General features: G+C 57.0%; 2 protein-coding genes and 1 non-coding gene across 3 annotated transcripts; all 3 read left to right on the top strand.

The window, feature by feature from the left end:
- The first annotated feature begins 7,273 nt into the window (after nucleotides 1-7,273).
- LOC138807572 (elongation factor 2) lies at nucleotides 7,274-14,736 on the top strand. Its single transcript, XM_069993342.1, has 15 exons — nucleotides 7,274-7,374; nucleotides 8,257-8,471; nucleotides 9,277-9,458; nucleotides 9,536-9,747; nucleotides 9,983-10,161; nucleotides 10,276-10,381; nucleotides 10,576-10,689; nucleotides 10,865-11,003; nucleotides 11,092-11,287; nucleotides 11,744-12,002; nucleotides 12,256-12,363; nucleotides 12,620-12,973; nucleotides 13,087-13,269; nucleotides 13,354-13,486; nucleotides 14,060-14,736. The coding sequence occupies exons 1-15, from the start codon at nucleotides 7,372-7,374 to the stop codon at nucleotides 14,251-14,253; spliced, it is 2,577 nt and encodes an 858-aa protein (XP_069849443.1). The 5' UTR covers nucleotides 7,274-7,371; the 3' UTR covers nucleotides 14,254-14,736.
- Nucleotides 9,839-9,905, top strand: LOC138807619 (small nucleolar RNA SNORD37). The gene has a single exon (XR_011366212.1). It is a non-coding gene; the product is annotated as a small nucleolar RNA SNORD37 (small nucleolar RNA).
- Nucleotides 14,737-16,051: 1,315 nt separating the features above from the next.
- LOC138807571 (death-associated protein kinase 3) lies at nucleotides 16,052-25,655 on the top strand. The gene is made up of 9 exons (XM_069993341.1): nucleotides 16,052-16,161; nucleotides 16,399-16,571; nucleotides 21,334-21,694; nucleotides 21,797-21,926; nucleotides 22,134-22,182; nucleotides 22,655-22,681; nucleotides 23,351-23,503; nucleotides 24,213-24,258; nucleotides 24,358-25,655. Exons 2-9 carry the CDS (start codon nucleotides 16,510-16,512, stop codon nucleotides 24,892-24,894), a joined length of 1,365 nt encoding a protein of 454 aa, XP_069849442.1. The 5' UTR covers nucleotides 16,052-16,161; nucleotides 16,399-16,509; the 3' UTR covers nucleotides 24,895-25,655.
- The last annotated feature ends 1,823 nt before the right edge of the window (nucleotides 25,656-27,478 follow it).

Here is a 27,478-nt window from a genome sequence, read left to right as displayed (position 1 = left end):
CAAAAAAACCCCAGCTGGTGAGACAATTCAGACGACAGACTGCATTTGGTGTAACTTAATCCATAATGGTAGTGGTGACACCTGCCTTGGGAATGTAGTCCACAGCTTTAGGAGCCAGCTGTAGATGCCTAATCTCAGGAGAATGAATTACACTTAAGTCTTTTGACAAACTTCAAAATAAAAGGCTGAGCAACTTACAAACAGTAATATGTCACCCCAGCCTTTCCACTGCAGGCATTTCCATAACAGAACTTCCCATTTTAAGTTGCACGCAAGGCCTGTTCTGTGGAACAAAAACTACATTTCCCAGAATCCTCATGAAGGAAGACTATACTTCCCAGTGCCCCTTGAATGAAAACTACATCTCCCAGAATGCTTTGCATCTCAAGCACACATTCTGTCCGATGGTGAAAGTGACACATAGGTGGCCCCCCTTTCACTCTGTTCCTTTTTTCCTTTTTCTTACTGGCCAGGGTGAAAATCTGATGTGTGTTCTCTTTGTCCATGAGGACCAGGATAATGTTTTAAAAAAACAAAAGGGTAAGTCAGGCTCTCCTGGCTCACACCTATAATCCTAGCTATTCAGGAGGCTGAGATCTGAGGATCCTGGTTTGAAGTCAGTCTGGGCAGAAAAGTCCATGAGATTCTTATCTAATTATCCACAGGAAAAGCCAGAAGTGGTGATGTGACTCAAGTGATAGGGCACTACCCTTGAAGACGCTCAGGGATAGTTCCCTGGCCAAGTTGGAGCCCTAGGACTGGCAGAAAAAGACAAAAAAGAAAAGGGTAAAAGGATCATGGACACCTTACATTTTTTGGGGGGGCAAGTCAGATCAGTACCTCAGCTAGGACATTTGTAAACTTACTTAATAATTTTGCATGGGCTGGGAATGTGGCTTAGTGGTAGAGTGCTTGCCTAGCATGCATGAAGCCCTGAGTTTGATTCTTCAGTACCACATACACAGAAAAAGCCAAAAGTGGTGCTGTGGCTCAAGTGGTAGAGTGCTAGCCTTGAGCAAAAGAAGCTCAGGGACAGTGCCCAGGCCCTGAGTTCCAGACCCAGGATTGGTAAAAAAACAAACCAAAATAACAAAAATAATTTTGCAACAAGGCCTGTCTACATAGCAAAGTGTAGCTTAAGAGCTCAAAATCTTGCCTCAGCCTTCTTGATGGCTGGGATTATAGACATTTCCATGCCTTCTTTCATATGGGACTATTCCTTGAGACAGCTATTATTCTGGTTATCTATTGCTATTGTAAGGTAATTCAGTTGGCAAGAAACACGGAAGCCACTTTGTACCACTGAGCCACCTTCCCAGCCCGGAAGCCACCTTTTGAGAGGTCTGATTGGGAGTCTTTATTGGAAAGCTGGCATCTGCAGGTGGACTCCTGTCTCAAATCCCTACATCCTGGAACAGAGCCCAAACCAAACATTTAAAGACAAAAACCACATGCTTGGGGTAGAGAACAAGCCTTAACAAAAGCAGACTTTATCAGGAAGTCGCTCAGGTACAAGCTCAAGGGTCAGCTAAGCCTTCCCTATGGGGAATACGCCCCAAACTTTCCCTATACAGACACTCAGAGGCAAGCAAATCAGACCACTTAGGGGAATCCAAAGGCCAGCATTCTAGCAAAGCTTTCCTGAGCCTATGACGTCTGCATTTCTCAGAAGCAGAACTCTGGCTGGGAAGGTGGCTTAGTGGTAGAGTGCTTGCCTAGCATGCATGAAGCCCTGGGTTCGATTCTTCAGTACCACATACACAGAAAAAGCAAAAAATGGTACTGTGGCTCAAGTGGTAGAGGGCTAGCCTTAAGCACAAAGAAGCTCAGGGACAGTGCCCAAAAGTCAAGCCCAGGACTGGCAGGGGAAAAAAAAAAAAAAAGCTGGGCACACTGTAATCCTAGCTACTCAGGAGGCTGAGATCTGAGGATCAAGGTTCAAAACCAGCCTGGGCAGAAAACCTATGAGACTCTTATCTCCAATTAGCCACCAGAAAACCAGAAGTGATGCTGTGGCTCAAGTGGTAGAGCACTTGCCTTGAGCTGAAGAGCTGAGAGACAGTGCTCATGCCCAGAGTTCAAGCCCCACGACTGACGAAGAAGGAGGAGGAGGAGGAGGAGGAGGAGGAGGAGGAGGAGAACAAGGGGAGGGGAGGCAGATGAGGGAAGGGGGAGGGGCCTCCCTTAGCTCACCTGGCACTGCAATTCAATGAATGGCCTGTCTCACCTCTAGGCTTTTCAGGGCTGGGTGGAAAGCTCTTATCACCCAGCAGGGCACCAAGATGTCCGTGAATAGTTACTTAGACCTTGTCTCCCTACTTCATTGCTTCCTGAAAAACATCTGGTGGAAACATTGAGTTATTCTGCTCCTGGATATATATCCCAGAAAATGAAAACGTGGACCTACCCACATTCCAATGACCCAAGCACATTCCTACATGTCTACCAACGGAGGACACAACTTCGTTCATCCCTAGTCTGAAGTACCAGGCAGGCAGGAATGGGACAACAGTGTGACCGCACGCATTCCTGAAGGGACTCTGAGGCCGCCGCGTTCAGTGAGAGACGTGGACACAGAAGGGCCCATGGTGTGTGGCTCCTCGGGTGGGAAATGTCTAATACAAGGCCAACCTGAGACGGGAAGTCAACTTGTGGTTGTCAGGAAGCAGGGTGAATGGCTGTGGAGTTTCATTTTTAGGGTCCTGAAAAATAGGTGGGGTGTAGAGGTGAGTTTTATGGCACTCTAAATGAGTGTGAGCAAAGGAGGCATGAACTTTACAGAAGCTTGCAGCTGATGGGCGTGTGTGTTATCTTGTGCAGCCAGGCTGGGGAAGGGTCATCACAACCAGCAACAGGTAGCAAACAGCCAGGCGCCGGTGGCTCACGCCGGTAATCCCAGCTACTCAAGAGGCTGAGATCTGAGGTTCGAGGTTGGAAGCCAGCCTGGGCAGGAAAGTCCGTGAGACTCTTATCTCCAATGAACCACCAGAAAACTGGAAGTGGCTCTGTAGCTCAAGTAGTAGAGTGCTGGCCTTGAGATTTGAAGCCAACTTGGGCAGGAAAGTGCAATGGAGTCTTATCTCCAAAAAGCTGGAAGTGGAGCTGTGGCTCAAGTGGTAAAGCCCTCCAGCCATGAGTAAAAAAAGCTAAGTCCAGATTCTGAGTTCAAGCACCAGTATCAAGGGCTTGTGCACACACATTTATACACACAAGGTAGGAAAGACAATCTGGGGACACAGTTCACTGGTCTAGGGCTTGCTTAATGTCCAAAAAGCTGTAGTCTCCATCCCCAGCAATGGAGGAAAAACAGATGAAGCATCCATATCACCCAATGTATTGGAACCTATACTGAGATTTTGTTTTTCTTATGAAACTTTTTTTTTCTTATCTTTTCTTTTTTCTTTTTTTGCTCAGTGGGCCACTCTTCAGCCCTTTTTGCTCTGGTGTGTGTGTGTGTGTGTGTGTGTGTGTGTGTGTGTGTGTGTGTGTGTGTGTGTGTGTGTGTGTGTGTGTGTGTGTGTGTGTGTGTGTGTGTGTGTGTGTGTGTGTGTGTGTGTGTGTGTGTGTGTGTATACCAATACTGGGATTTGAACACTTCTTCTGAGCCTGATTACTGTCTCAGTTTTATTGTACTCTACCACTTGAGCCATACCTCTACTTCTGGCTTTTTGCTAGTTAATTGGAGATAAGAGTCTCACAGACTTTCCTGCCCAGGTTAGCTTTGAAATGTGGTCCTCAGATCTCAGCCCCCTGAGTAACTGGGATTACTGGTGTTAGCCACAGATCCCAGACTTCTCTTTCTTTTCAGTTGTGGGGCTTGAACTCTGGGCTTGGGCGCTGTCCCTACGCTCTTCAGCTCAAGGTAAATGCTCTATCACTTGAGCCACAGCACCACTCTGGCTTTTTCTGCTTATGTGATGCTAGGAATCCAACCCAGGGCCTTATGCATGCAAGGCAAGCGCTCTACCACTGAGCCACCTTCCCAGCCCAGACTTCTCTCTTTATAGATGTCTGCTACCTAGCCAGGTGCTTGTGGCTCACACCTGTAATCCCACTAAGCCACATTCAAAGCCCGAGACAATTTTTTTTTGATGAACATCATTTTGGTCATCTAAGTTAAGCACAGCTTTTAACATCTAATACATGGAAATCTTTGGGAAACATGACCCTGTCTACCACAGCTGGAAATGAAAGTAAAGACAGATCAAGAGCTGGGAGCATGGCTTAGTGGTAGAGTGCTTGCCTAGCATGCATGAAGCCCTGGATTTGATTCCTTTATACCACATAAACAGAAACAATTTGATTGAGTGCTAGCCTTGAGCAAAAGAAGCTCAGGGATAGCCCCCAAGCCCTGAGTTCGAGCCCCAGGACTGGCAAATCAAGAAAAAAGACAGGGGCTGGGAAGGTGGCTCAGTGGTAGAGCGCTTGCCTTGCATGCCTGAGGCCCTGGGTTCGATTCCTCAGCACCACATAAGAAAAAAGCCGGAAGTGGCGCTGTGGCTCAAGTGGTAGAACGCTAGCCTTGAGCTGAAGAGCTGAGGGACAGCGCCCAGGCCCAGAGTTCAGGCCCCACGACCAGACCAAAAAAAGAAAAAAGACAGATCAAATAGATTGTGCAAGTGCCCTGGGGCCAGCTGTGTTTAAGTTCAAAAGAGAAACTAAATACAACAGATAGACAACCACAGAGGAAGCAGCCAGGCCTGATGACTGAAGGCCTTATGGGAATTTATAAAGGTTAGTTTAGTTTTTTTTTTTGTGTGTGTGCCAGTTAGCCACACAGCCAGCTGCAAATGTAAGATGCATTCCACACTGCCTCACACAGAGGCTCACTGTGACCTCTGTATAACAAGGAGGTGTTTCCTGTGTGTGCCTGTCCTGGGTCTTGAATTCAGAGCATGGATGCTGTCTCTGAGCTTTTTTGCTCAAAGTTCGTGCTCTACCACTCGAACCACAGCTGCTCTTCCGGTGGATTTATTGTAGATAAAAGTCTCAGGGACTTTCCAGTCTTGGCTGCATTGGAACTTTGATCCTAGGTTCTCAGCCTCTTCAGTAGGTAGGATTACAGGCATGAGTCTCATGGTCCAATTATCCACCAAAAGCTTCAAGTGGTGCTGTGCTTCAAGTGGTAGAACGCTAGCCTTGAGCAAACAAAGGGACAGTGCTCAGGTCCTGAGTTCAAGCTTCAGGACTTGGTCACCACACAGAAGAAAACATTAGAAAACATTGCACAGCAGGTCGGGAGGCGTGCAGGGGCGCTGATGGCCAGCAGGGGCCGCTGCTGCGTTCTTTGAAGTACCGCTCCCCCCCCCTCCGCGGCCGTTCTGCAGTGTGCGCGTGCGCAATGGAGCCTCCCTGCAGAGGCCAAGGCCAGGGTGGTTTTTTGGTTTTGTTGTTGTTTTTGTTGTTGTTTTCCTTGGTTTCCCTGCCTGTTACTCCCTGCCTAAATCTTCTTGTTTGTGCCGCCTTTGACTACAGGTTCTGCTAATCCTGTGTCTGGGGATGAAGATGGGATGAGTTCTTTTCCCTGCCATCCTCTGGCTCCTGTGTCTCCAGGTTGAAAAACCTTTCTCAGGACTTGCATTTCCTCCGTTCCTCATTATTTCATCTGATGTTAGAAATTTCCCAGCAATGGAGAAGAAGTTTGAGCCCCCACCCCTTTGACACAACCTCGCTGAAAAGACCCCTTTGGGGGAGAAGGGCTGCTGAGCAAGTGAACCTAACACGCAGTTGGACCTCAGAGCTTTTATAGATTTGAAGCAAACTTGTTCAGATTGAAAAACCCAAAATACCCAGCTGCTAAAAACGCGTGACCTCTCCTTCCATGGCGCATGCGCTTGCCTTTGTGCAAGATATGCATAGATATCTCCCAGAAAATCGTGTCACGAACACGGTGTGGGTGTCTTAAGATCCTGTCTCCCTCCCTCTTTCTGACGCTCTGAGCACCTCAGTCATTCCATATGAACGAATGATCTCTTCCCTGCCTCAGTTTCCCTCTGTGGGTTAAAGAGTGACAGCCAGGGGAGTTACTGTTTTCTTGCAAAGTTAAGGGCTTTACAAAGTAAAATGAGCCAAGCATTTGGGCAGGAGGGGTGTGGTGCCGGTTAATTTTAGAATGCAGACAGAAAACTGCATGACTTTTTCTTTTTTTTTTTTTTTTTTTTTGCAGATGCAACACCTCCCTCCACCTCTCAGTCCAGGGAAAGAGCTGTACAATATGCCTCTCCTCCTCCTCCTCCTCCTCCTCCTCCCTTCTCTGGCCTCCCCCCCCCCCACTCTTCTCCCCCTCTTCTTCTTTTAACCAAGTGATTTTAGGCAAAGAGTTTAGGGTCAGTCTTTGATCATTTCCTCCCGTCCCCCCACCCCCCACCCCAGCTAAAGATCTGACACCCCAATGTTTCTTGGGGTCAGATCAGGACACCGCCGAGACCCAGAAGTCTAACTGCGCCTCCCCCTGGAGGTCAGGAAACGAATTGGAAATGAAGGTTTGCGCCTCGGAAGCGGGTGAGGTTAGCCTGCCCGCGACGTGGCAATCCGGCCAGTCAGTCCCTGAATATAAATAACTTTCACGAAAAGCCATGGGGAGGGGGGGGATTAAAGTTAGGGTTCTGGGTCGCCCGGCGCTGTATTCCTTTGACATACATTTAATTCATTCCTCACTTCTGCCAACAGTCCTGACCTCGTAGTCTAGGGTAAGAACGCGCAGGACGGCGAAGCCCGGCACACACCGCAGCTGCCCACCGCGCGATTGCGCTTAAAAAGAAGCATTTCACGAAGCTTTTCATCTTGAGCAGTAGAGAGTGCCCAACTCAGTACAAAGACATCCGGAGTGTCCCCCGCCCCCCTTTACACTCAGGGTGTCAGGTTACATAACACCGTCCCCAGCCGGGGAAGGGACAGGGACGCACGCCCCGGATCCTCATTCACCTTGCACGCTGCATTCCTGCGCTCTGCACTTTGCAATGACTCGCTGACGGTTATGGTTATTCTTATCATTATTATTTGTGCGGATACGATGACTTATCTCAGCCAAAACGTAGCTCTCCGTTTCGTGTTGGTGAACTTTGCAAACGGGGAGGGCCGAGACGCAGACACCGGCACCTCCATCCGCCGAGGGGACGCCGAGGCCGGGCGCACGCGCAGGGATTGGTTAGGCGCCTAAAGGGTTAACGAGACGAGCGGCCCAGCGCAGGCGCAGGAGCGCCGGCGTAGCCACGCCTCCCGCAGCGCAGTCATGTGACCGCCTCAACCGGCGTCGACGTATAAAAGAGCGAGTGTTGACGTCAGCGTTCTCTTCCGCCGCTGTCGCCGCCATCCTTGGCGCGACTCGCCTCGTTTGGTTCTACCTGGGAGAATCCACCGCCATCCGCCACCATGGTGAGCGACTCGGTGCCGCTGGGGCCTCGGCGGTTCGTGGGGGCCCCTGCGGGGTTCGCGCCGCCTGGCCTGGAGCCGGGGGCGGCCTGTGGGGGGGTGGGGAGGGGAAATGGCGGTGGGGCCGGCGGGCTGCGGCTGCGGGAGCGGCGGCGGCCGCCATGTCTGCGCGGCGCGCTCGGGGCTGGGCCAAGTTCCCGCGATGGGAGCCCGGCGCGCTTCGGGGGAGTTCGGGCCGGCCTGCGGCGGGAGCGCAGGGCGGAGATGGCGGTGGGAGCGGGGAGACCGGAACGCGCCTTACGTAACTCGGCGGCCTGAGAGTGAGACTGAAGATCTGGAGCCAGGGACCGGGGGGGGGGGGGGGGGGTGGGTAGTGGTAGTTGGCTGTGTCTCCCTGGCCCGGGATTTTGTCTTTTCTCGACAGCCAAAGCGTGTTGTGTACCCCCAGAATGGTAGATGGTGGGCAGTAGGGCTGCCCACCCCCCAAGTGTGCCCCACAACTGTCTGATAGAATGGGGTATCCAAGGCTGGAGCGGGTGACCTTAGAGTTTTAAAGAGGCTTTTTAGCGTTCTATTTTATGCTTGTCCCCACCTCACTGTCCCCAGGAAAGCGGCTGTCACCTTGGGGGGGGGTCTCTGTCCCCCACCTCCATTTAAAGGCTGTCGGTGTGAATGGCTACTGTCTGGGCTTCCAGAGTTGGATAGTGGTTTTTTAAGTGGATGTTTAGAGACTGCCTTGGTGGATGGATGTTGAAGGACTCCCCAACTGCTGGCCCTCCTGTCCGCAAGGTCCTATTGATCTAGTTGTCCCTGCCAGGGTGGCTTCCTGGAATCCAGCTGGTCTGAGCCCTGCCCCAACCCTCCCCCCCTCCCCCTTTCTCCCAGGTGAACTTCACGGTAGACCAGATCCGTGCCATCATGGACAAAAAGGCCAACATCCGAAACATGTCTGTTATCGCCCATGTGGATCACGGCAAGTCCACACTAACGGACTCCCTGGTATGCAAAGCTGGCATCATCGCCTCCGCCCGGGCTGGGGAGACCCGCTTTACTGACACCCGGAAGGACGAACAGGAACGCTGCATCACCATCAAGTCTACGTAAGCACCCAACTACCCTCTGGACCCTGGAGGGGTGGAGCCCTGGTTTCCAGGGAGGGGTGTGAGGTACTGGCACCCTGCTGTGCCTGCTTTGCCCTGAAAGTGCTTATCTACTGGGGGGGGGCCTGGGACTGGCTTAGGGACTGTGGAGTGAGGTTGGCTGGCAGGTTGGGAAAGGCCTGGGTTATGGTGGGTATTTGGAACTAGTGTTGGCATGACAAGGATTAATTTCGAGTAGTCTCCTTTCCTGATAGCCTATGCCAGCCCAGGAGGACAAGAAAAATCGCTCTTGTCACAGTAGGGTTGTAAGCCTTGGGGACATGGTATCTTGGGTCAGTGGGTGCTGTCAGGTGTCTTCTGGTGGAATGTTGCCTGTGATTGGGATCTGATGCACCCAAGATATCCACAGGATGAATAGAGCCCTGAGGTTGCCATTGTGTGTCTATTCAGACGCTTTTTTGCTAGGTTTACTGCTGTATATCTTTTCTTGGGTAGCAGGGAGCAAAGGGGGAGGGCATTGAATCGGGGTGATGGCTCTGAGGAGTGACACACGAGTCCCCATCATGGGGCCTCCCATCCCTGGCAGGGCCTTCCCAGATGGCAGTGTTTCTCCAGGGATGAGTAATGACTACTGCTAGGGGGAGGGGACAGGGTGGAGTGCCCCGAGTGGCTGTCCTGTTGTCTTGTGGCCTCACCTTGAGCATGAATGACGTGGGCAAGGTCCTAGTCTGAGCTCAGGTTTGTTGGTGAGTAGGTGTGTAATTGACAGTGTTGCCTCCTCACCTCTGACCCTGTTTGTCCTCAGTGCCATCTCCCTCTTCTATGAGCTCTCAGAGAATGACTTAAATTTCATCAAGCAGAGCAAGGATGGCTCTGGCTTTCTCATCAACCTCATTGACTCTCCTGGGCACGTGGACTTCTCCTCTGAGGTGACAGCTGCCCTCCGGGTCACCGATGGTGCCCTGGTGGTGGTGGACTGCGTGTCTGGTAAGCCCTGGGCCCTGGGAGTCTTGGGACCTGACATTGTTGGCCTGAGATGATCCCTCCAACCCCGTGGTCCCCAGGCGTGTGTGTGCAGACAGAGACGGTGCTGCGGCAGGCTATTGCAGAACGGATCAAACCGGTGTTGATGATGAACAAGATGGACCGTGCACTGCTGGAGCTGCAGCTGGAGCCCGAGGAGCTCTACCAGACCTTCCAGCGCATCGTGGAGAACGTCAACGTCATCATCTCCACCTACGGCGAGGGCGAGAGCGGCCCTATGGGCAACATCATGGTGCGTTTGTGGGCTGGGGAAAGGGATCTGGGTGGGGTGCTGGGTGGCAAAGAAGTCCCTGGCCGCCTCCTGCTTGGGGATAGCGGCCACCGCAAATGATGACTTAAAATTTCTTCACTTTGACCTGATGTCTCTTGAAGAAACATAATTATCTGAGTCCTTGGTGCCCACAGACTTGGAAGCTGGCTGCCTGCAGCCCCTCCATCCCCTTACAGCTCCCATTTTTGCTTTCCAGATTGACCCAGTCCTTGGCACTGTGGGTTTTGGGTCTGGCCTGCATGGCTGGGCCTTCACCCTAAAGCAGTTTGCAGAGATGTATGTGGCCAAGTTTGCCGCCAAAGGTGAGGGCCAGCTGGGTCCTGCTGAGCGTGCCAAGAAGGTGGAGGACATGATGAAGAAGCTGTGGGGTGACCGGTGAGCCTGGGGCCAGTGCATGGACACGTGGGTGGCCGGTCAGTGCCCCTAACGGTTCTACCCAAGTGCACACTCTGCAGCCTGCTTCATGGCACAAGGTTCTCTCCCCATCAGGTACTTTGATCCAGCCAATGGCAAGTTTAGCAAGTCAGCCACCAGCCCTGATGGGAAGAAACTACCCCGCACCTTCTGTCAGCTCATCCTGGATCCCATATTCAAGGTAAGCTGGGCCAGGTGTGTGCATGGCTTAAGAGCATGAGCTGGGTGTACCTGGCTGTAGGAGCAAGGAATTGGCCCACAGGCAGCATTTGCCTGTCTGCAAGTCCTCTGGTCTGTTTGAGGATCATTCCATCCAGGGCAGCAGCTGAGCCTTTCTTCTGCCTTCCCACACAGCCCCTTTGTCTTGCCCTATAGGTGTTTGATGCAATCATGAATTTCAAGAAAGAGGAGACGGCCAAGCTGATTGACAAGCTAGACATCAAGTTGGATAGTGAGGACAAAGATAAAGAAGGAAAGCCACTGCTGAAGGTGAGGTAGTGGATGCAGCCAGCCCCGTCTTACCTGGTACTGCTGGGCTGTGGCTGGAGACCTTGAGCTTTGGATAGGTGCTGGGGCAGTCCCTATACTCAGCAGTTGGAACTAGGGTTACATGTACTGCCACCGCCCTTAAACAAGGCCCTCATGAGCCCTGCCCTGTTTGCAGGCTGTGATGCGCCGCTGGCTGCCAGCAGGGGATGCGCTGCTACAGATGATCACCATCCATCTGCCCTCGCCCGTCACTGCGCAGAAGTACCGCTGCGAGCTGCTCTACGAGGGGCCCCCGGACGATGAGGCTGCCATGGGTATGAGCCCTGCCTCAGGTGGTAGGCACCAGAAAGCTGAGTCTGGGCGAGAATGACATAATCCCCTCCCATTCCCTCTTCCCCTTAGGCATTAAAAGCTGTGACCCCAAAGGCCCCCTTATGATGTACATCTCCAAAATGGTGCCAACCTCCGACAAGGGCCGCTTCTATGCCTTTGGACGCGTTTTCTCAGGGCTGGTGTCCACTGGCCTGAAGGTCAGGATCATGGGCCCCAACTATACCCCTGGGAAGAAGGAGGATCTCTACCTGAAGCCCATCCAGAGGTGAGTGGAAGATGGGCACCTGCTCCCGGCCAGCTTAGGTTGGGCCTGTCCTCCTGGCCAGTAGCACCTCTGCTACAAGCTACAGTGGGATGGGATTTGGTCCTCTTAAACCTCAGTCTCAACACCTGAAGGGCTAGTAGACTAGGAAGCCAGAGGACCCCAGCAAGCTAAAGTGTTGCATCTTTTCTGATTTGGTTTAGTCCCAACTCACAGTGGGATGCAAAGTCCCCGAGTACAGGGTGGTCCATGACTGATCTCATGACCCTCATGAACTCTGCCTTCATTTGGTCTGTGCACACCTGGTTGGTGTGGCCACCTGCAGAGGATTATGGGTTATGGGTTATGGTGGTGATGTCCATCGCCGGCACTCATGCCCATGTTTGTGAGGAGCCATGGTTTCAGTCTGCGGGCCTTGGGGCTTGAAGTCAGCGTGAGAACGTGCTTTTTCCTCCCTAGGACCATCTTGATGATGGGCCGCTATGTGGAGCCAATTGAGGATGTGCCTTGCGGTAACATCGTGGGCCTGGTGGGTGTGGATCAGTTCCTGGTCAAGACTGGCACCATCACCACATTCGAGCATGCGCACAACATGCGTGTCATGAAGTTCAGTGTCAGCCCTGTCGTCAGGGTGGCTGTGGAGGCCAAGAACCCCGCTGACCTGCCCAAGCTGGTGGAGGGCCTGAAGCGGCTGGCCAAGTCGGATCCCATGGTGCAGGTGTGGCTTCTACCTCCCTAGTCCCCATCCTAGCTGCCCATAGTGTAGGGTGGGCCTGTGGCCTTGAGGTATGTGTACGGGATTTATGAAGGCAGGGATCTTCCTGCTAGCTTCTGCCTGTTGGGGGGCCTACTACCGCATGCTATACTGCATCCTTGTTTGGAGGGAGGTCCAGCTTTCCTACTGGCTGGTGGAACTGTGAGTGTTGGGCATGGGCCGGGCCAGGCCAGGCTGACAGCACTTTGGCCCACAGTGCATCATCGAGGAGTCAGGGGAGCACATCATCGCGGGTGCTGGTGAGCTGCACCTTGAGATCTGCCTCAAGGACCTGGAGGAGGACCATGCCTGCATCCCCATCAAGGTAGGCACTGCCCCTGCAAATCTGGATCCTCAAAGTAGTGGAAAAGGCCATTCCTCCTTGGCAATCACAGCCACATGCAGGCTTTCTACCTTTCCTTGGTGTGGCCATTTGTGTACCTGCCAGGGTTGGTCAGGGCAGGCCATGTGTTGGATGCTTTGTGTCCCTGCTCCTGCAAGCTGTTGTGTCACCAGCGTTGTCCGTGACTTTGCACCCTCCTTGTGAAGTGCCCTCAGTGACCCATGATTTCCTTTCCCAGAAATCCGACCCCGTGGTCTCATACCGGGAGACAGTCAGCGAGGAGTCGAACGTGCTGTGCCTGTCCAAGTCCCCCAATAAGCACAACCGGCTGTACATGAAGGCGCGGCCCTTCCCTGATGGTCTGGCCGAGGACATCGACAAGGGGGAGGTGTCCGCTCGCCAGGAGCTCAAACAGCGGGCACGCTACCTGGCCGAGAAGTACGAGTGGGATGTGGCTGAAGCCCGTAAGATCTGGTGCTTTGGACCTGATGGCACTGGCCCCAACATCCTCACTGACATCACCAAGGGTGTGCAGTACCTCAATGAAATCAAGGACAGTGTGGTGGCTGGCTTCCAGTGGGCCACCAAGGAGGTGAGCTGGGAGTCAGTCGTGCAGGCAGGACCAGCAGTGGAAGGCCAAGATTGGGGTTGAGGCTGTTTTGGAAGGGCTGGTTTTTCAGGCTGTCTTGTCTCCTTGTGCCCCAGGGGGCGCTGTGTGAGGAGAACATGCGGGGTGTTCGCTTTGACGTCCACGATGTGACACTGCATGCCGACGCCATCCACCGCGGCGGCGGCCAGATCATCCCCACGGCCCGCCGCTGCCTCTATGCCAGTGTGCTGACTGCCCAGCCACGCCTCATGGAGCCCATCTACCTTGTGGAGATCCAGGTAAGGCAGACGGCATGCCGCAGCCCCCAGCGCTGACCCTGACACCTTACCACAGCCACTGATGGCCTCCTGCTCTCACTTCAGTGTCCAGAGCAAGTAGTTGGTGGCATCTATGGAGTCCTGAACAGGAAACGAGGCCACGTGTTTGAAGAATCCCAGGTGGCTGGCACCCCCATGTTTGTGGTCAAGGCCTACCTGCCTGTCAATGAGTCCTTTGGTAAGTCCATATTTGTGGGACTACAGGGAGGTGTTAAGACTGAGTCCAGCCGGGCGCTGGTGGCTCACGCCTGTAATCCTAGCTACTCAGGAGGCTGAGATCTGAGGATCGCGGTTCAAAGCCAGCCCGGGCAGGAGAGACTGTGAGACTCCTATCTCCAATAAACCACCAGAAAACCCGAAGTGGCGCTGTAGTTCAAGTGGTAGAGCGCTCGCCTTGAGCTGAAGAGCTGAGGGACAATGCCCAGGCCCAAAGTTCAAGCCCCACGGCCGACAAAAAAAAAAAAAAGACTGAGTCCAGGTAGCAGGGTTGGCCCCTCTGCTGGATGCAGGAAGGACTGAGATGAACCCGAGATCAACTACCAGCCCTTGTTTGAGACCAGGTCTTAAAATAGCCCAGGCTGGGGTGGACAGATGTGGCTACCGGAAGCTTTCTGTTGAGATTCACGACTCTGGGCTCATTGAGTTTGGTGATCAGGAAGTTCATTGTCCTCTACCCACCCAGGGACTGGCCAGGGTTCCGGCAGGACTTTGCTGGGACTATCTGGTGAGACCCTCGTTTCATTCTTAACAGGTTTTACTGCCGACCTGAGGTCCAACACTGGGGGCCAGGCCTTCCCACAGTGCGTGTTCGACCACTGGCAGATCCTGCCTGGAGACCCCTTCGATAACAGCAGCCGCCCCAGCCAGGTGGTGGCGGAGACCCGCAAGCGCAAAGGCCTGAAGGAGGGTATCCCAGCCCTGGACAACTTCTTGGACAAGTTGTAGGTGGTCCTTCCTTCCTTGCCTGGCGGGACTCGGCTCAGCACTCACACCAGTTTGACCACTGCACCATATGCCCGCGTTCTCTCAGATGACATCTCGAGACTGTCCCCACAGTGGCGCTCTGCCCAAGGTTTCTGGGGCCCACTCCGTGCCATCACTCTGCGTTAACACTTGATGCTGTTTCCCTCTATTTATTTTGGGGTTCCAGAGGCAGCAGAAATACCCTTTTCTGCAGGGACGTTCATAGCCCGACGGGGTGGGGAGGTGGGCAGGACACCCAGTGCTTTATCATTTCATCAGAGGGAAACTCAAATTCAGATATCCCAAATTTTAAAATAAATACATTAAAAGTTTATTTGGGTAAATGGCCCAAAGTGGCTTTTCCCTAGAAAGAAGGAACAGGTGGGCAGGTGTTCCCCTGTGCTGACACCATGGCCACCTCCAGCTGTACTTGTGCCATTGGAATAATAAATACGATGGTGGTGACCTTGGGCATGCTTTGACTTGTTTTTGCACCTGTTCTGCCTCTGCAGGAGGAGGAGGGTTGGGTTTGGGGGTCAGGGGCCTGTCCAAGGCAGCATGGATATGGCGGCTGGCTAGAGTCCCCCACACAGCCCCCATCCAGGTGGATGGCAGGAGTCATACCAGCACCCTCCCTGCAGTGCCTCCAGGAGCCCAGTTCTGCTCTTCACCCCCAAGGTTTCCCAGAAAGGGAATTTTCACTGTATGCATGTTTGCCATTGCCAGTCTGAGCTTTTAGATTAGACAAAAGTCTTAGGGGGCTGGGAAGGTGGCTCAGTGGTAGAGCGCTTGCCTTGCATGCATGAGGCTCTGGGTTCGATTCCTCAGCACCACATAAGCAGAAAAAAAAGCTGGAAGTGGCACTGTGGCTCAAGCGCTATGAGCTGAAGAACTGAGGGACAGCGCCCAGGCCCATGACCGACCAAAAAAAAATCTTAAAAACTGAATGATATGTCATTGTACATTATATTCTGTAACATTGAAATTAGAAAAGCTGCCTGAAAGTATTTTCAGTTGGACACAGGACTCGTTGCTACATTTATTGGCTGTAAGAATGGTAGTGAGAAGCTGGTGCTAGTGGCTCAACTCGCCCTGTAATCCTAGTGGTGCAGCGCCATCCTGGGCACAAAAGTCTGAGACTTAGCTCCAATTAGTTGTTTCCTGAAACTAGAAGTGGAGCTGTGGCTCAAAGTGGTATGAGTGCTACCATGAGCTAGAGAACTGGGACAGCGCCCAGGCTGAGTTCAAGGCCCACAACCGATCCGAAGAAAGGCAGTGGGTGTAAAGGTCTGGGTAGCTGAGAAGCTGCTGGGTGTGAGCTTGCATGAATGGGGGGCCCGGGGGGCCCAGGGGGCCCAGGCGCGGGGACGGCCAAGCAACTACCTGGGAGTCAGAAGAGAAGCCGATGGGGCTTGGTTTGGCTGGACCAGTGACCACCAAAGCCACGGGTTTTCGTACCATAGCAAGACTCCGTAAATGCGTGTAACAAGCATCTACACACCTGGACAGAGTGCCTGTCAGGTGCTGCCGGAAGTCAATGTTTCAGTGGGGTTGGTCAGTGTTTGTGCCAGCCAATCAGATTAGGCAAGATGGGTCTGTCAGCCAATGGCGAGGTTGTATCCGGGTGCGGCTCCCGGAAGGGCAGCCGAGGGCGTGCCAGCGAAGCCATACAGTCGGCAGGCCTACGGGCCAATGCGCGTTGAGCTCCGCCTCCTCGGGGCGGGTGTTAAGCCCACGAGGTGACGTCAGCGCCTTGCGCCGCGGCGGCTTCCGAGACGGCGGGGCGGGAGGAGGAGGAGGAGTTGGGGGCGGCCAGCGAGGCAGTCAGGCCTGCGGAGCGCGGGGGCCCGTGCGCGGTGCGGGCGGTCTCGGGCCCGGCTCGGTGGACAGGTGCGGCCGCCGTGGCACTTGGGGACCCGGGGAGGCACGGCTTGAAGGAGAGAGCTGGCGGGGGAGCTGGGGGCCCGGAGGGCGGGCGGGCCGGCGGGGGGCGTGGTGGGCCCGGAGGGATGGAGGCCTTCCAGCGGGGTCCGCCCCGAGCGGGAGCCAGGGCCCGACTGCCGGCAGCGACCTTGTCCAGAGAAGTGAGGACGAGCACCAGTGAGAATTTCCCCTTGTCTCCTGCAGAGCTGCGGGTGGGGGACCCCCGAGCTCCCCGGGTCCCCGTACCCGGGCCGCCGACCGCGCCCCCCCCCACCGCCCCTGGAGCCCAGGCGCGGCGAAGGCGAGCGCGCCGCCATGGCCACGTTCAGGCAGGAGGACGTGGAGGACCACTATGAGATGGGCGAGGAGCTGGGCAGGTGAGCCGCGCTCTGCGAGGGGGAGGGGTTGGGGTGACGCTAAGTCCCCCCTTCCTGCCCTTTGTCCCTCTACGGAGTGAGTCAGCAGAGCCTGAGCTGATATGTGTGTGTGTGGGGGGGGGGGGAGGTGGAGGAAGTTTGAGCTTTGGAATCTGACAGCCCTGGCCTTGAACAGCCTTAGCTATTTGTAATCTGCTTTTTTGGGGGGACACTTGAGCCTCCCCAGGTCTTGTTCAGCACCTAAGAGAGAAAGCAGTGGTTCTCCCTGTGAGGTAGCTGTTTGGGCCTCCCAGGGTGCCCCTGCCTTCCTCCACCCACCTCTGCTCAAGACTCAGACGTGTGTGTGTGTGTGTGTGTGTGTGTGTGGAGCCTCAAACCTTATTTGGTGAGTTTGCTGCTGGTCAGCCTTCCTGGAGCCCCGAGCCCCAAGACCCGCCCCGTGATGTCACCAGGAGGGAATGTAAATAACTGAGCTCTGTGTCAGGCCACAGAGACAGTTCTTTGGCTCTTTGGGGATCCTGAAATGCTTTATCCGGCATTTCCTCCATCAGCCAGGGGCCAGGGGGAGAATGCAGCCCTGCCTCCCCCCTCCCCTCCCAAGTCACTACTTGATGTGGGCGAATTTAGGATTTCCTGCCAGGAGCTGCTTTGGCTGAAGTTAGGAAATTTTAATCCACATACTAAATCATGCTTTGGTGGTTGTGGGACACTGGTTCCTGGACCCACCAAGAATCCCAACATCTTTTTCCTTTTTTTTTTTTTTTTTTTTGGTGCCAGTCCTGGGTGGGACTTGAACTCAGAGCCTGGGCACTGTCCCTGAACTTCTTTTGCTCAAGGCTAGCCCTCTACTACTTGAGCCACAGCACTACTTCCAGCTTTTTCTGCCTATGTGGTCTGAGGAATGGAACCCAGGGCTTCATGCATGCTGGGCAAGCACTCTATCACTATGTCACATTCTCAGCTCCTCTTTCTTTTCCGTTATTTTTTAAATTATTTTACTTTTACTGGTGTTAAGGACAAAAACCAAGACCTTAGACTCAAGTTCTTTCTTTTTTGCCAGTCCTGGGGCTTGAACCTCAAGGTACTATCCCTGAGCTTCTTTTAGCACTCTACCACTTGAGCCACAGTGCCACTTCTGGCTTTTTCTGTCTATGTGGCACTGAGGAATCCAACCCAGAGCTTCATGCATGCTAATGCAGCACTCCCTCAAGTTTCCTTAAATAAAGTGATGGTAGTATTTGTATCTAACATGGGGCTTGAACTCAGGGCTTGAGCACTGTCCCTTAGCTTCCTTCACTCAAGACTGGCTCTCTCTCTCTTGAGCCCAGAACTTGGTTAATTAGACATGAGTCACACAGAATTTCCTGCCTAGGCCAATTTCAAACTGAAACCCTCAGATCTCAGCCTTCTCAGTAGCTAGAATTACAGGCATGAGCGCCTGGATGTATGTAATCTTTTTTGTTTTTGTATGCTTGTTTTATGCTTTTTTATTTTCATGTTATTGGTCCTGGAGATGGAACTCAGGACCTTATTATACTTGCTAGACAGTGCTTATCACTGAACTGCACCCCCACCCCCAGCCTGTGTGTGTGGAATTTTAAATGGTTGGCCAAAAAAATGGTAAAAGAATTCTATTTGGTGACATGGAACAATGATAGGAAATTCCCCATTCAAAGTCAATAGTGAAAGTTGATAATTAAGACCTTGGAACTTAGCTGGATTCATTCCTTGACACCCCCTGCCCCCCCACACTCTGCTTGCCTGAGGCTGAATAGATGACCCGTGTGGTATGAAAAGTTGAAAATATTCAGTGGCTGGCCTCTAATGAGTAGGGAGCCCAGTGCTGGTGGTTCACGCCTATAATCCTAATTACCAGGAGGCTGAGATCTGAGGTCCTGAGGTTCAAAGCACCCCCAGGCAGCACAGACCATGAGACTCCTATCTCCCATTGGCCAGCAAAATACCAGAAATGAAGCTGTGGCTCACGGGGTAGAGTGCCACCTTTTAAGTAGAAAATGCTAAGAGATTGTTCCTCGGCCCGGATTTAACTCCCAGTACCAGCACTAAAAAATGCTTAAAGGCTGAGTGCACACCTCAGTGATAGAGCAGGAAAGTAGCATGTGAAAGGCCCTAGGTTCATTCCCAGAACCACGAAAAAGGAAGGGAAAAAAAAAAGTTTGGTGAACCTCTTGTTTTCTGTCACATTCCTCTCTGGCTTTGCCCAGTGGATTCTCTTCTGACATCTGTTTGTCTGCTCTGATCTGAGAGACTGCTGTGGGTGAGTGTCTGTCTCCTTCCTGACCACAGGCTCTTCGGCCCAGGCTTAGTGTCTGCTGGTCTTGTGCTTTGGGTGGAAGGTTTGTTTTCCTACCTGCTAAGTCCTTCTTGGTCCCCTCTTTTCCCACCCCATTTCCAGAGATCTGGAGTCCCTGGGGCTGGGAGGCCACCTGAGGCCAGACAGAATTGTGGGAGGATGAAACAGGATCCGAGCAATGGGGGATAGGCGCCCCACTTTGTTCCAGACCCCAGCCGGGAGGAGGACCAGTCTTTGCCACTGATGATCTGTGGCCTGAGGCCGGCTGCCCTCCTTTTCATTCTTAAGTGTGGGTCGCGGCTGCTCATGGCCATGGTGTCACGGTGGGGATGAGCAGAGGGTGTGGACCGCAGACGTCCTCGGCTTAGGTCTGCTGCCACGCTGAGGAGGGAGCTGGGTCCTGTCCCCACAGAAACTTGTCTCCTGGGGTCTAATTACTGACTGCCTTTGGGGAGCCAGGCAGGAGTTGCTGTGGTAATGGGGAGCAGCAGGTGACTGGTTCTGTGGGGTCACAGTTGGCGGTGGCTGCTGGGTGGATGTTGGCGGGTGGCTCCCTGCGCATGCACACAAAGTTCTTCTCTCCCAGCCCTCTGCACCAGAGCCTCGGGGAGGAGGTTAACCTGAGGTTCAGCATTACTGGGCCTCCTCTCTAGCTCCCGCCTCATGGCGCGGACCATCTGTCAGCTCAGGCGGACAGTGCGTGACTTCATCCGCTCTTCAGAGCTCCTGTCTCCAACGGCTTTCCCTTCCTGGGGTGTGGGGGTGGAGGGGTCGGGGAAGGTGACCCTTGCTCCCTGCCGCACAGGAGACCAAGGCTTGAGCCACCTCTGAGCCCTGGGATTTGGTGCCAGCCTGGGGAGCACAGTGAGATCCCCTCTCAAACAAACAAACAAAAAGTACCTGGAAGCCAGTGGCTCATGCTTCATCCTAGCTACTCAGGAGGCTGGGATCTGAGGATTCTGAGGTTCAAAGCCAGCCTGGGCAGAAAAGCCCACAAGACTCTTCAGTGAACCACCAAAAAGCTGGAAGTGGAGCTATGGCTCAAGTGGTAGAGTGCCAGCCTTAAGCAGAAAGAGCACCCAGGCCTCGAGGTTAAGCCCTGGTACTGGCACACACAAAAAGTCTTAGTATGCAAATCTGAGCACATACCAGCATCTTTTGCCTGCTGGGTGAGCTCCATCCTCGGCCTCCTTGTTTCCTAGTTGTGCTTGGGGTAAAGCTGGGGAAACAGATCTCACTCACCATGGCTTCTCCATGTGGGCAGCTCAGCCCCCAGGCTCCTATCCCAGTCGTGATGGGATGGGGGGTTTGCTGCTGGTGGGGTGTAGACAGGAAGGGAGGGAAAGGCAGATGGAAGTGGGAGGCCTTAACAAAAATGGGGGGCGGAGAGGGACAGGAACAGAGTGTACTCAGAGCTTGGTGGGCAGGTGCAGGGGCTGGGGTGGGCGGGGCCTGACAGGTTGTGTTTTCCTGGGCCCACAAGTATCTGTCCATCAGTATGGTGTCAGTGGCTTCTGTTACAAAGCCATGCAAGGTGGCCATGGGGGGGGGGACCTACAGTGTTTCGTCTGAGTATGGGAGTCTACGCGCTGAAATAAGCTAGCGATGCTGCTCCCTCCTGCAGCTCCAACCCCTGTGTGTCCCAGCTTCCAGAGAGCCCCCGGTGCACCCCCCCCCCCCCGGCTGGCTTTGAATCTTCAGATCTCAGCCTCCTGGGTAGCGCTGGGGTAACAGGTCTGAGCCACCGGTACCTGGCACTGTGTTTTGAAGTCAGTGCACTTTTTCTTGGTTGGCAATACTAGGGTTTAAACTTGCACTTGCCAGGCAAGGCGCCCTGCCCCCAGGCCTCTTTTTCCTTAACCTAAAAGTTGATCAGGAAGAATCGCACAGAGGAGCACCCTTGCTCACCGCCCTCCATCAGCCTCTGCAGACCTGTTAAGGGGTCACCCTTTGAGTCTTTTCTTCTCTGTTCCCCTGGACACAACTGCTTGCTGTGCACAAGGTGCTTGTAAACAAACAAGTGACCCCCCCCCATTCCGTGCAAGTACTGCTTTGTTAGAGAAAAGATTATTTAGCCCAGTGTTGGGGGGCTCCAGGCACAAGGTGACAAGGCTGCGTGGGCTTGGGCAGCTGGATGGGGTGAGCATCGTGGGTGCAGTGTGTCACGTCTCCAGCCAGGAAGCGGAGAGGCTGAGAGGGGTCCCCAGGCCCCTTTGAGGGACCAGGCCTTTGTCTCGTATGCCCTAGGGACATGGTTTCATTTAGCTCTGCCTGGTCTCCTGGGGAGGGAGAGGCACCAGGTGCTGGGCATGGCTGGATCGCGGGGTTCCTGTCTCCCCTCTCACAGTGGGTTACTGTCAGGCCTTGCTGTAGGCACCTCGGGCAGCAGGTCGGGTGTTGGGGCTGCCCTGCTCACCCCCTGGCCCCCCTGCCGGTCCCTCCCCACAGCGGCCAGTTTGCCATCGTGCGCAAGTGCCGGCAGAAGGGCACGGGCAAGGAGTACGCCGCCAAGTTCATCAAGAAGCGCCGCCTGTCATCCAGCCGGCGGGGCGTGAGCCGCGAGGAGATCGAGCGCGAGGTGAGCATCCTGCGGGAGATCCGGCACCCCAACATCATCACGCTGCACGACGTCTTTGAGAATAAGACAGACGTGGTGCTCATCCTGGAGCTCGTGTCCGGCGGGGAGCTCTTTGACTTCCTGGCCGAGAAGGAATCGCTGACCGAGGATGAGGCCACGCAGTTCCTCAAGCAGATCCTGGACGGCGTCCACTACCTGCACTCCAAGCGCATTGCCCACTTTGACCTCAAGGTGAGCTGGGAGGGGGTGGGGGGGCGCAGGGCTGAGGCCGGGGTCTGTGGGGAACCGTCCCTGCGCTGGTGCCAGCCTCAGCCTGTCACCCCCCGCCCCCAGCCTGAGAACATCATGCTGCTGGACAAGCACGCGCCCAGCCCCCGCATCAAACTCATCGACTTTGGCATCGCCCACAAGATCGAGGCTGGCAACGAGTTCAAGAATATCTTTGGCACGCCTGAATTTGTGGGTGAGGTCCCTTGGGGCAGCAGCAGGGCCTGGTCGACCCGGGAAGTGATGGGGGTGTGATGGGGGGCCACGAGGCTTCAGTCGGGCCTGTCATGATCTAGCGTTCCTGTGTACCAGGCCCCCTCGTCATGAACCCCCAAGTTTGGTGGGGCTGGAGAAAGCCTCCATTGTCCCATTGTACCTGACCCCCCCCTCCCCGTCCCCACAGCTCCCGAGATTGTTAACTACGAGCCCCTGGGCCTGGAGGCAGACATGTGGTGAGTGGGCAGCTGTCCTGGGGTGCACACGGCCCGCTCTCCCCCTCTTCGCTCACCCCCTGCTGTGGGGGGGCCGCCGGGGTGTGGGGTGTGGGGCGCTGCTGCCGTGGGCTGTGGCCCGGCTGCTGGGAGCCCCAGCTCGTGTGTCTGTTTTGCACGGGGGCAGCTGACCGCGTGGTGCTGTGGAGCCCGTGGCGCTCTGTATGTAGTGACCCTTGAGCGGTTTGCCAACCTCAGCCCAGACCACAGCAGGCCCGTGCGCACACTGTGCGTGGTGCGTTCTGCTCTGTCCCAAGCCCTGGCTGGCCTGGGGACGGCCAGGGGGCCCTGTCCTGAGATGGGACCAAATAGGGCCCTGTAGGGTACCAGCCCCTGTGGAGCGGGGCGGGGTGTGGCCCTCTAGGAGGGGGCGCTGGCTTTGCGAGCAGGGGGGGCTGCTTCTGGCTGCGCTGACCCCCACCTGTCTCCACAGGAGCATCGGCGTCATCACCTACATCCTGTGAGTACCTGTCCGGCCTCACCGGCTCTGCTGCTGGTGTCATCGTGCCGCATCCTGGCACGTGCTGTGGCCCGGCGCGTGGTCTGGGGGCGCTTGGGCCAGGGAGGGAGGGGCGTGGTTCTGCACGTGCTGCCTCCAGCCAGCCAGCCAGTCGTGGGGTGACCCTGCAGGCCTGGCGGGGCGGCTTTGTGCTCCCCTTCCCGCTGCTCACCCCTGCGCCTGCCACTCAGCCCGTGTCTGAGGGACAGGAGGCGCCCAGAATAGATGACACCCCCTCTTGTCAGTGTGTCCTGTGAACGCAGGCCGTGGGACCCAGCTCCAGGAGCCAGGGAGCCCCTGCTGATGCTCTCAGCCTGCCTACAACCTGACATGTGGCCTGTCTTCTCCCTCCTGCCGCCTGTCCCTGTGCAAATGGCTGCACTCAGGGCTCATCCATCACCCCCCCTCCCCCAGGCACCCCCAAGAGCAGAACATCAGGGCAGAAGCCCCAGCAGTGGCAGGGCCGTGTCCCCTGCCCAACCCCAGTGGATGGCTGCTACTTCCTACAGTGAGCCTCCACCCAGAAGCCTGAGTTTGGGGGGGACGACCCGCTCTCCCTGGTAGCTAGTGCGAGTGGGGTAGCGGGGCGGTGAAGCTCCCGTGGGGACCCAGGCCCGTCCTCTGCTCCAGCCTCAGTGGCGCGTCCCCGTTCCTGGGGGAGACCAAGCAGGAGACCCTGACCAACATCTCTGCTGTGAACTACGACTTTGATGAGGAGTACTTCAGCAGCACCAGCGAGCTGGCCAAGGACTTCATCCGCCGCCTCCTGGTCAAAGACCCCAAGTATGTGGCGGCTGGGCCTGGGGGGCAGGGGCTGGGGCCCTCGCTGCCCTCAAGCTGGGAAATGCATAGGCGGCGTTCCACACAAAAGTTCAGCTTAGGTCTTTCCTAGAAAACTATCTATAGAGGCCTGGACCCGATGGCGTCGACCTGTCATATTGCAGAGCTTGGCAGGCTGGGGAAGGAGGATCAGGAGTTGTAGGCCTGCCCGAGCTGTTCAGCTAGACTTGGGCACAACACCAAGCAGCGAAAGAGCCCAAGGCCCAGCATACAAAAAAAAAGCCAGCGCCGGCGGTTCACGCCCAGCCACTCAGGACGCTGAGATCTGAGGATCACGGTTCAGAGCCAGCTCGGGCAGGAAAGTCTGTGAGACCCTGATCCCCAATGAACCAGCAGAAATCCGGAAGTGGCGCTGTGGCTCAAGTGAAGAGCTGAGGGACAGCGCCCGGGCCTGGAGTTCAAGCCCCAGGGCTGACACCACAAAAGGAAAAATCTAGAGTCCGTATTGCTCAGGCCCAGCCAGCTTCTGGCCCCATGGCCTCCCCCGGGGGCTCCCCCGCTCCTGGCGGGGCCCCATAGCCGGTGGGACGGTGTGGACTTGAACTGTCGGGAGGCCTGGGATGGGTGAGGGGGCTGCTTGCCACTTGCCGTGGGGAGACCCGGGGGACACGGGTATGGGGGGGATGCGAAGGTGACGGGCAGCGTCTTTCAGGAGAAGGATGACCATCGCCCAGAGCCTGGAACATTCCTGGATCAAGGTGAGGCCTCCCTGCTCTTGGCTTCCTCCCCCCTTCATCCCCCCCCCCCCCCCGCGCGGGCAGCGGGGCTCACGCGCCCCCGTCCCCCCGTCCCCGCAGGCCATCCGGCGGCGCGCGGTCCGCAGCGAGGACGGCGGGCGGCGCGCGGAGCGGCGGCGCCTGCGCACCACGCGGCTGAAGGAGTACACCATCAAGTCGCACTCGAGCATGCCGCCCAACAACTCGTACGCCAACTTTGAGCGCTTCTCCAAGGTGCTGGAGGAGGTGGCGGCGGCCGAGGAGGGGCTGCGCGAGCTGGAGCGCGGCCGGCGGCTGTGCCGCGAGGACGTGGAGGCGCTGGCGGCCATCTACGAGGAGAAGGAGGCCTGGTACCGCGAGGAGAGCGCCGGCCTGGGCCAGGACGTGCGGCGCCTGCGCCAGGAGCTGCACCGCGCCGAGGCGCTGCGGCGCCAGGCGCAGGAGGAGGCCCGGGCCGCGCTGCTGGGCGCCGGCGGCCTCAAGCGCCGCTTCAGCCGCCTGGAGAACCGCTACGAGGCGCTGGCCACGCAGGTGGCGGCCGAGGTGCGCTTCGTGCAGGACCTGGTGCGCGCGCTGGAGCTCGAGCGGCTGCAGGGCGGCGAGTGCAGCCTCCGCTAGCCGGGCCTCGCCGCCCGGGCCTCCGCCAACCTGCCTCCGCCAGCCGTGCTGCCGGGCCTCCGCCGGCCAGGCCTCCGCCAACCCTGCCTCTGCCAGCCGGGCCTCCGCCGGCCTGGACTCCGCCAGCCGGGCTGCCGGGCCTCCGCTGGCCCGGCCTCCGCTGGCCCTGCCTCCGCCGGCCTGGACTCCGCCAGCCGTGCTGCCGGGCCTCCACCGGCCAGGCCTCCGCCAACCCTGCCTCTGCCAGCCGGGCCTCCGCCGGCCTGGACTCCGCCAGCCGGGCTGCCGGGCCTCCGCTGGCCCTGCCTCCGCCGGCCTGGACTCTGCCAGCCGGGCCTCCGCCGCCGGGCCTCTTCCAGCCAGGCCACCAGCTGCCCAGCGCAGGCTGGGCTCGTCTTCCGCTCGGGGCCACAGGGCCCACCCCATGGCCTCCCGCAGACGGAGCAGGTGGATCCTCCTCACCGGCCTCGGGAAGCCGGGCCCTGGGCGCCGCCAGCAGACGACTCTGTCCCCGCCAGGCCCCGGGGCCTCCCGCAGATGGCAGCCTCCGCGTTCTTGGCCCCTGAGAGCATCGGATGGCCTCGCGTGGTCACTGGGACACCATGGTGTGACCCCGGCCGACCCCGCCCCCCCCTCCGGAGCGGCAGGCGGGCAGTGCGCAGGCGCCGCCCTCCCCCGTGGGGGTGGGTCTGCGCATGCCCGAGCGAGCCCTGTCCCGCGTGCGCCCCTGAGAGCCCGAAGGAATAAAGCCTCCCTTCTCTCCGCCGCGCCCTGTGTTCCCGCGCCCGCCGCGACTCCACGGGGGGCGGGGGGGGAAGGGCCCTGCCCGGTGCTCAGCCCACGGGAATCCCACGCCAGGCTGCTCAGGAGGCCGGGCTCTGAGGATGCCAGTTCGAAGCCAGCCCGGGCAGGAGAGTCCGCGAGACTCCGCTCCAGCCACTCAGAAAAAGAGAAGAGCCGGAGGCGGCCGGCGCGCGGCGGCTCAAGTGGCGGAGGCCGGGCTCGGCGCAGCCCGGGGCCGGCCGGGCGGTGGAGACCCGCGCTGCGGGGACGGAGGGGGGGGGCGGGAGAGCCGGGCTTGGCTCGCAGCCTGCCAGTGGGGCCGAGTGAGGTCCGGAAAGAGGCGCCCGGCCCCGCCCCGCCCCGGCCCCGCCCACCCTGCTCCTGGGCCCCGCCCCGCTCCCGGCCCCGCCCCACCCTGCTCCTGGGCCCCGCCCACCCTGCTCCTGGGCCCCGCCCACCCTGCTCCTGGGCCCCGCCCACCCTGCTCCTGGGCCCCGCCCCGCTCCCGGCCCCGCCCCACCCTGCTCCTGGGCCCCGCCCCGCTCCCGGCCCCGCCCACCCTGCTCCTGGGCCCCGCCCCGCTCCCGGCCCCGCCCACCCTGCTCCTGGGCCCGGCCCCGCCCCACCCTGCTCCTGGGCCCCGCCCCACCCTGCTCCTTGGCTCCGCCCTCCGCGCGGCCACTCCCTCCTGTGCCGCGTCGGTCCCGCCCTCCGCACTTCATGGCCCCCGCTGGCCGTGGCCGGTCCCCCCTCCCCAGGCCCGGCCTGGCAGCCCCGCCCCCGCCGGCGGCTGTGATGTGGGCACCCGGCACGAGGTGGCGGCCGCGAGCCGGAGCAGGCGCCAGCTCCGCGGAGGAGGCTGGACGGAGCAGCCGTGGCGGCCTCGGTGGACAGTTCGCAGCCAGTGCTGATGACTGCAGCAGAAGCTCGGATACCCACGCGCACACGGCGGCGATCCCGGCATCCCACAAAGGTAGAGCAGCCCCCGCCCATCCGGCCGCGCCGTCACAAGGCCGCAGACCTGCTAGGACGCAGAGGGGATCTGAGGACGGGGTGCCGTGCGCAGTGAACCGCGCACACAGAGGATCACCGTCAGGCCGGGCGCCAGGGGCTCACGCCTGTCATCCCAGCTACTCGGAGGCTGAGATCGGAAGATCGTGGTTTGAAGCCAGGCTGGACAAGAAAGGCCGTGAGACTGTCATCTCCAGTGAACCACCAGAAAACCACAAGTGGAGCTGGGCTCGGAGTGGTGCAGTGTTAGACCTGGGACAGCGCCCAGACCCTGAGTTCACACCCATGACTAACAAAAAGAAAAAGAGACAGAGAGAGAGAAAGAAAAACACTCTCAGAACCTCCCCAGGATCATCATATCCAGAAAGACAGGAAGTGGTAGATGAGAGGGCGGAGTGTTTGTCGGGGTTTGGGGATGGAGAAGAGAGCCAGTATTGAATGGGACAGAGTTTTAATGCAGGATATAGAAGGTTCTGGAAATGGAAGGGTTGCTATGGATTCTTTTTTTTTTAACTTTATTTATTTTATTTATTTATTTATTTTGGGTCTGGTTGTGGGGCCTGAACTCTGGGCCTGGGCGCTGTCCCTCAGCTCTTCAGCTCAAGGCTAGTGCTCTACCACTTGAGCCCCAGCACCACTTCCGGCTTTTTTCTTTTTGCTTATGTGGTGCTGAGGAATCGAACCCAGGGCCTCAGGCATGCAAGGCAAGCGCTCTACCACTGAGCCACCTTCCCAGCCCTGCTATGGATTCTTTTTGACAGTCCTGGGGCTTGAACTCAGGGCCTAGGCA

The sequence above is a fragment of the Dipodomys merriami genome, unplaced genomic scaffold (genome assembly GCF_024711535.1).
Source record: "Dipodomys merriami isolate MVZ:Mamm:240054 unplaced genomic scaffold, mDipMer1.0.p SCAF_421, whole genome shotgun sequence".
In the NCBI taxonomy this organism is placed as follows: Eukaryota; Metazoa; Chordata; class Mammalia; order Rodentia; family Heteromyidae; genus Dipodomys; species Dipodomys merriami.
The sequence above is the reverse complement of the archived record's forward strand: the minus strand, read 5'-3'. Positions and strand labels throughout refer to the sequence as shown.

Bases quoted from the DNA above. Each gene is read 5' to 3' on its own strand.
- LOC138807572 (XM_069993342.1), top strand. The intron at 9,459-9,535 runs GTAAGCCCTGGG...CGTGGTCCCCAG, and splicing joins GGTGGTGGACTGCGTGTCTG to GCGTGTGTGTGCAGACAGAG. The intron at 11,004-11,091 runs GTATGAGCCCTG...TCTTCCCCTTAG, and splicing joins GGACGATGAGGCTGCCATGG to GCATTAAAAGCTGTGACCCC.
- LOC138807571 (XM_069993341.1), top strand. From the start codon at position 16,510: ATGGCCACGTTCAGGCAGGAGGACGTGGAGGACCACTATGAGATGGGC. The intron at 21,695-21,796 runs GTGAGCTGGGAG...CCCCGCCCCCAG, and splicing joins TTGCCCACTTTGACCTCAAG to CCTGAGAACATCATGCTGCT. The intron at 23,504-24,212 runs GTATGTGGCGGC...AGCGTCTTTCAG, and splicing joins CTCCTGGTCAAAGACCCCAA to GAGAAGGATGACCATCGCCC.